A 7124-nucleotide genomic window follows, 5' to 3' on the forward strand; every position below is an offset into this window, starting at 1 on the left:
CGGCGGCAGTACGGATTTAGAAGAAGGCGGAAACCAGGTAGGGGTATATTTGTCGGGTCCCATAAGTATTCGGTCCCGCACCTTCAGTTCCAGATTTGGGGGCGGAACCCCAGGATCATCTTGCAACGTGTGGTTCCTTACGTTGGCGGCAAGGGCATTTCACTTGTTGGACCTGCTCTCTTAGTCAGTCGCAGCCCACGGAGTACTGTGTAGTAGGCTAACACTCCTTTCTTTGAGACGGCCGATATCTCACACAGACAGGCCTGCCATGCGAATGAGATAGATTAACTGCAAGCTCAAATTCTCCGACGGCTGTGGAGGAAGACACGCATATGAACACATATCCGTACGCAAATACGGCAGACAACTCCTGGCCCCTTCTCTTCCCGTCGGATCATGTATCCATATTCTGTTCCCCGTCGTTTTCATGGGGTAATGCATAGAATCAGATGTGTGCACCGTGGTCGATGATCCAAGCACAGAATAGCGTTGCTCTCAGTTCTTTCAAATGAAGAGACTTAGGTTAACCCAGCTCAATTCAGATCAGCTTGTACACTTGAGTTTACGGTTGCTTTGCCTCAAGCTACGCCATGACGTCTGGATTCCGATTCCTCAACGGCTTCAGCACGCTGCTACATGCAGCTCCTGCTTGATCCTGGCGGCACCGACAATAAGGATTTAAGCTTTTTACTGCATGATCTGCGTACTCTCTATCTTCAGTTGACACCCAAGGGGAATACAGCTAGACTGGGGGTGCTGTTTCTAAGATAGTGCTAAGTACGCGGTCAGGAGCTGGAATACAGCTAGACTGGGGGTGCTGTTTCTAAGATAGTGCTAAGTACGCGGTCAGGAGCTGTGCAATCTTTTTGGTGGCCGGCCGCATTGACGGGGATTCCGCCCATTGCCCCTCGTGTATGGCTCAGAGTGAAACCGAAATCCGGCAACTGTTATCGCCGACGACGTGACTGACCCCCACCACATACCTTACTGAGGTGCTTTGAGCATGGAAAGATGGAACACAACCATACCTACCTTACGGCAGCCTACAGAAAGCAAGCATAGGAAGCGACAGTAATCGACCAAACGATGGAATTGAGTTCTTGTGTTTTGACAGCACGCGGTCAATATAAGGTAAACCACCACTGCAGTAAGGATCAGGACGGATACTTTGTACGCTTCACCCCGCAAGTCGTCTTCGACGGACCCCAACAAGCAGGTCAGCAGGTCCCCTTCGCCTCGCCTCGGCTCAGTAGAAGCTTTGCGTTAGAGAGGTCACGACCCCACGACCCCAGGAAAAAAGAACGCGACGGTGACGTTTCCCGAGCCATGGAGGGGTCATTCCGGCCTCCCGCCGCTCCATTCCTGTTGCACAGAAACAGCCAAAGAAGCGTGTTCCGAAGGGCCGCGTGCTGTGACCGGTCCCTCCGTGTTGCTTGACGGTATTTGTCGTCGTCTTTGGCTTGGGCAATCCGTGACCACCTAGAGAGACGGAACCTGCCTGTCTGTCTGCCTAATAGGCAACCCTATGACCCTTTCTCTCGACAACCACAGCCAGCCCCGTAAACATCCCTACACGTTGGAGTCAACTATCGCGAGGCCACGGTCACCTCTTGCTCTCTATTGTGCCACCTGTTCTGATTCTACAAACATCGAGTGACCACGTTGCATCCACCCTCCGAGAGAGAGAGATACCGTAGAAAAGGAAGATAGAGATAATACCGTGTCTCCTCTGGCTTGCTGTTGGTCAAAAAAGAAAAGGTACATTATCTCGACCCTTTCCCCCCCCTCTCCCCTCCTTCTCCCAACCCCCGCCACAACCCGCGCGTGCTGTCAAATGGTACCTGCCCCTACCTACCTTACCTCACCTATAAGGTAACCTTCCACCTTCCCTGACCTTCCTCAGCAACCGGAAGGGACCCCTCTCTTTCCTGCCCCCTCCCTCAACCCAATTGTTGCTCGACCCAGAAACGCTATTTATTCTGCGCTCTTACCGCCTTGACTCTGCCGTCTGACTGCAATCCAAACGAAACAACAGCATCATCGCCAGATAAAAAGTCGTCGCGAGCGTCGTCTTACGTTTTTAAGAGAAACAGAATATCCTACCCTGGTCACCTTTCCGAAGTAGCTCTCATAAGCTAGAACAAGCCGGACTCCACTCCTCCGAAGCTCCCTACCCAAAAGCGAAATACTCCACAGAGAAACATCACGCCCAACTACTACAACTACTGCAAACAATACAGCGGCCAGTATTCACATTGTCAAGCCGCGCACCAGCTCCGCGAAATCGAACGCAACGATCGAACGCAACGATCGAACGACACGAGAACTACATTTGATCGGCCGACGGCGAACCTGTGCCTCCGCAAACGCCATACATTAACATAGACACCGAAGCCCCTCCTCCCACATCAACCATGGCGGCCTTCGTCACCAACCTCTGGGAGTCAATCTTCACCCCAGGCCCAACACCGACTCTCCTCCGCGCGACCAACGCAACCTTTGCCGCCCTCCAGCTCCTCCTCGGCGTCCTCCTCCTCGCCACCTGGAGCATCCACTTCGTCATCCTCTCCTTCCTCAGCGCGGGCCTCTGGTACGCTATCAACTGGTTCGTCGTCGAGCTGGCCGAACACGCAGAGAAAGAGGCCAAGAAACCGCGTGGTACCGATACATCCGCTGGCGGAGCAGCAGGAGGCAGCGCGGCAGGGGCCAATACCCAAGGAACGGATGATAGCGACACCGAAGTTGAGGGCGGCGCCGTTGTCGGCGGCGTAAGGAGTGGCGCTCGCGGGAGAAAGGGCGTCGTGGGCGGTAGCAGCCAGGTCGAGACAGCCGCGGAGCAGCAGCAAGCGGCCGACTTGAAGCGTCGCACCGCCGTTTCCGCCACACCCGAGTCCGGGGCTGAAGATGCCACTAACGGGGGCACGCAGTCGAGTGTGAGCACCGAGGATGAGTGGGAAAAGGTTTCAGAGAACGAGAACGAGAAGGACAAGTGAATGAGCGTCGGGGCGCGATGACAACGTACGGAACACACATGACGACGACGACACGCTTAACCAACACCACTCGTCGAGCGATGCACACCACTCGAATATTTTACCACCATGGAGGAGGAGGAGAACGAAGGGGTAACGGAAAGTTGTATGGAGAGACAGATGTTCGGGACGCATCCGCGCAACGAGAAATTTGAGATACCCGTGAGCAAGCGTCGATACATGCGCTACCACTGTCCGAACCGGACTTGTACATAGGGCTTTGGCAGCATGCTCCATGGTGGGCAGCTCCACGTACACATACTTACGAAGACAGCGATTGGCACCACTGGTATTAGCCTCATTCATCCGTGATACTGAGTGTATTCATTGAAGGCCATATTGGAACATACATCCCTGACATCCAGCCAAAACCCGCAGCCTCGAGATGTGCCATTTCTTCGACATCACTCAAATGAAGCCAAAAGCCCTATGCGCTTTATCCCACACATGATCTAATGCGAGAGAGCTTATTCTCTACCCCTTCCCGTAACGCCATCCCATATCCCCTACGCTGCCTTTGCCCCTACAATAATGAAATCCGTGCTGTTTTCTCTTTTTCTACTCGTACATTGGAACTCAGAGATACTTGAGCTTTCGCGTGGCGAACGCGGCCACCACCGCACATATAGCACCGATGAAGAGGCATACCGCAATGGCGTTGGGACCGTCGGTGTTGTGCTGCTCGTGTTCGGGTGCGTCTGACAGCTCGGGGCTTTTACCCGGCTCTAGAACGGTGAAGACAATGGTGCTTATAAAAGTTCCGATAAACTGCGGCAGGGTCGTGTAGATATTGAGTATGCCAAAGTAAATGCCCGACAGCTCGCCCGTAGACGACGTCGTCTGCTGGCCACCCTCGTCCGGCCCGTGTTCCAGATGGAGTGGCTGGTCCTGGCCGAGCGTGGGCAGCTCGATGTTGGAGTCGTTTGAGAGGCGACGGTAGGCTGCAGTCCCGCTCGCTCCTTCACGGGCGCCACTAAGCTTGTTTACCTCTACGCCGAGGAAGGTCGTCGGCGCCCACATGGCGATCGTCCACGATAAGCCGCAGAAGGCTACGAGGAAGGTTGCGAAGCGGAAGCTCTGCGCAAAGGGTGCCAGGAACATGGCCGCGGCGAACATGAGATGGCCGCATATCCAGGCGGTCATGAGATCAGGCTTGTTCTTGTTGAATCGTTCAAGGAATGGCGCAATGGCTTGGGGCGGGCGAGCCGTAAAGTTGTCATCATCTGGCGATTTGACGACCATGGGCAGCAGCCAGGCGCCTATAAAGGTGATAGTCGAGTAGATGACCAGCGCCAAACTGCCAATGCGGCCAATGTCGCCAAGGGCATCTTTGGAATCTTTACCCTCTGCTGGAGCATCGTAACGGAAGTACGTCTCGCCAACCCAGGTGGTGCTGTAGAACAAGAACGGGAACCAGCCGATCCAGGACCAGAACTGGGCCCAGCATATGGCCTGGATCCGAGGGGGAAGATGGAGCAGCGTCGACCAAATTTGGCGGAAGACCTTGAACCGCCCAGTGGCTTTGCGGGGGTCGTGTCTTGTCGACACCAGGACCCTCTCAGTGACAGCCCAGCAGGTCACTCCGGAAGAGAAGAGCATCAAGAACGTAGCGATGAGTGTGAGCTGCTTGAATTGCGAATCGCCCATTGTCTTTCCAAATATGCCGACCAGATCGATGGCACCGGCTCCATAGCCCAGCATGTGTCCAATCGCGGACATTCTACTAGCTTTGTGGGGATTAGCGGACGGGATGCAACCTGGGGTGATGATGCAAGCTTCACTTACACCACGCGGCGCCGGTCTGTTGCTTTTCAATGGGAAGAGTATCGACGATCAAGCTTCTTGCGCAAGACATTACTGTACCGAGGTCAGCTTCAGGGATAACGAGAGACTTGCATGCAGGCCTTATTCAACGCACCAGCATTGATGGCGAAATCCACAAAGTAGATGGCCACCACTGCGAGGATAATAGTAAAGATCCGCGCAGTCTCCTTGTCCGATACGAACATTTCGACAATTTCTTTTGTGAATCCCAAGGTCAGCAGGCTGATTGCGACGATAATTGACCCTATCACGATGAATGGTCGCCGCCTGCCCCATTTCGACTTGGATTCGTCCGCGATAGCTCCCACAATGGGTTGGACTACGAGCCCCGATAATGGCCCTGCGATCCATACCAGCGAGGTGTTGCTCTTTGTGAGGCCAAGATTCAATAGGTATGGTGTACAATCTGTTGCCAGGGTGGATTAGTATGCAAAGACTGGTGACAGGGGACAGACGGTGACGTACAAGTCATCTCAATTCCCCATGTGAAGCTGCGTTTAGGTCCTAGTCAGTATGGCAGACCTATTGGCAATCGTCGCTTGCGACATACGTGATACCAAGAGTGTTGAAGGTCAAGAGCACCATTCGCATGGCCTCTGAGCTCCCCCTAATGGAGGGTTGTCCCGCCCAGCTAGACATCCCTGCGGGATCTTGCTCTAATACGGAAGCGTCGTCGTCTTCGGAGTAGTCGTGACCGTCGTCGTTCTCGCCTCTCCTGAATGTGTCCGTATGGTGTCGGGGAAAATTGCCAAGACCGAAAAGCTTCGTGTCCCCTTCTCGGTGCGCTTCTGGGGGTTCGCGGATTGCAATGGGAAAGTGGACGCCGTCATCTAGCTCGTTGCCGCCCTTGTCGTCATCGATGTTGCTGCTGGAAGATCTGGAGGGTGTCCTTATCGGGGTTGATTTCCCGCCCGAGTAATCGTCGTCGTAGTCGCGGTCATACAGCGAGGAGGAAAGGTGAAGGTGCAAGGATGAGGAGTTGTGCGACGAAGTCGTTGAGGCCGACGTATGGGCCATTTGAAGGGGCCGGCGCAGCACTCCGTACAGCAGGCTGCTTGCGCTGCCAAGGGCAGGGCGGGCGGCTTGCGTATGGGCAGGGGGGTTTTCGAGGTGTGGACCAGAACCGAATTTAAAGTAATCCGGGCGTCGCGGCCGCTGCGGATATCAGGACCGGATGCGCGTCATGCCCACAATTCCGTGGTTGTGAAAGGAAGATCGACCAACGGGAGTTAACTTTGCTGGCAGATTGGGGATGGATGCAACGGAGGTCCAAGATGTGCAGGCACAGAGGAGTGGTGGTAGCGTCGAGCTATGGTGGGCCCAGCACGGAGCAAGTATAGGTATCGAGGGTCCAAGGAACGGAGTACGGTACGTACGGGGGAAATGATGAGGTACCTCAGGGGGCAAGCAGGGCGACCGGAATGCAATGCGAAATTGACAGGGCGAATGAATGACTGCTGCGCATCCTACTGTTCAACTTCGAATTGTGCAGAGTCGGGAGCTTGAAATACCTTAATGTAATGATTAGGTAGGTATTGCCTACCTTAAGCAATAGGGGCTCGCTGGGACAAGACAGCCCCAGGATGTGCATAAGAACAAGAGAGGAAGCAAACGTTAGACCAATGGTCAGGGTCGTCAGGTAAGCAAGCTCTCAGCCTGCTTTGCTGTGCTTCCCTCATGTAAATGAGGATGCGTGGCTTGATGGAACATGGAAGGGATGGTAGGCACCTCGGGTAAGGTAAGCATTTGTTGTACAATCGTTCTGTCCAGAAATAGAAATAGAGATAGGGAGTACCTTGTACCTAACGCGAGGGAGACCACCAGAAGTGATGGGAACGAGAAACCCTGCGGTATCAAGAGTTTTGATTCAATGGGGCTTGAAACTATGAAAAGTAACTTCGATTGCCCTGCACCCCAATTCGTTCAGTGAGAATTCCTCCCAGGTTCCATTCAAGGTAAAGTATGGTCTGCCAATTCCCAAGCAATTGGCCCGACAAAATGGCTTGAAAGTTGAAGCTACGTCGAAGCTTACACGGGGAGTTTCTCGTGTTAGAAGCTCTGACCATTTAAAGAAGTCAGGTTCAACCTTCAAGACAAGCCCGTACAGATATGTTCTCTGGGAGTATCGAGACTCGGCCATGGCCAGGCATTAGGGAAGGATATTTCTTACTCCAAATCTCTTGACCACCTAATTCAACCATACAAATTGGACACCATTTATGCCTCTCAGCAAGTGCATAGTAGAGCAACTTGAACAAAGAATGCCCG

General features: G+C 53.7%; 2 protein-coding genes across 2 annotated transcripts; one reads left to right on the plus strand and one right to left on the minus strand.

The window, feature by feature from the left end:
• The first annotated feature begins 1783 nt into the window (after positions 1-1783).
• Positions 1784-3317, plus strand: HER10_EVM0010243 (uncharacterized protein). The gene has a single exon (XM_035479709.1). It carries the CDS (start codon positions 2415-2417, stop codon positions 2991-2993), a length of 579 nt encoding a protein of 192 aa, XP_035328416.1. The 5' UTR covers positions 1784-2414; the 3' UTR covers positions 2994-3317.
• Positions 3318-3338: 21 nt separating this feature from the next.
• On the minus strand, positions 3339-6104 carry HER10_EVM0011156 (sucrose transporter). The gene is made up of 5 exons (XM_035480594.1): positions 5407-6104; positions 5322-5347; positions 4951-5262; positions 4818-4889; positions 3339-4759 (listed from the first exon to the last, which is right to left on the minus strand). The coding sequence occupies exons 1-5, from the start codon at positions 5871-5873 to the stop codon at positions 3609-3611; spliced, it is 2028 nt and encodes a 675-aa protein (XP_035328498.1). The 5' UTR covers positions 5874-6104; the 3' UTR covers positions 3339-3608.
• Positions 6105-7124: the final 1020 nt, after the last annotated feature.

This window comes from Colletotrichum scovillei (assembly GCF_011075155.1).
Source record: "Colletotrichum scovillei strain TJNH1 chromosome Unknown Contig00010, whole genome shotgun sequence".
NCBI classification, from domain to species: Eukaryota; Fungi; Ascomycota; class Sordariomycetes; order Glomerellales; family Glomerellaceae; genus Colletotrichum; species Colletotrichum scovillei.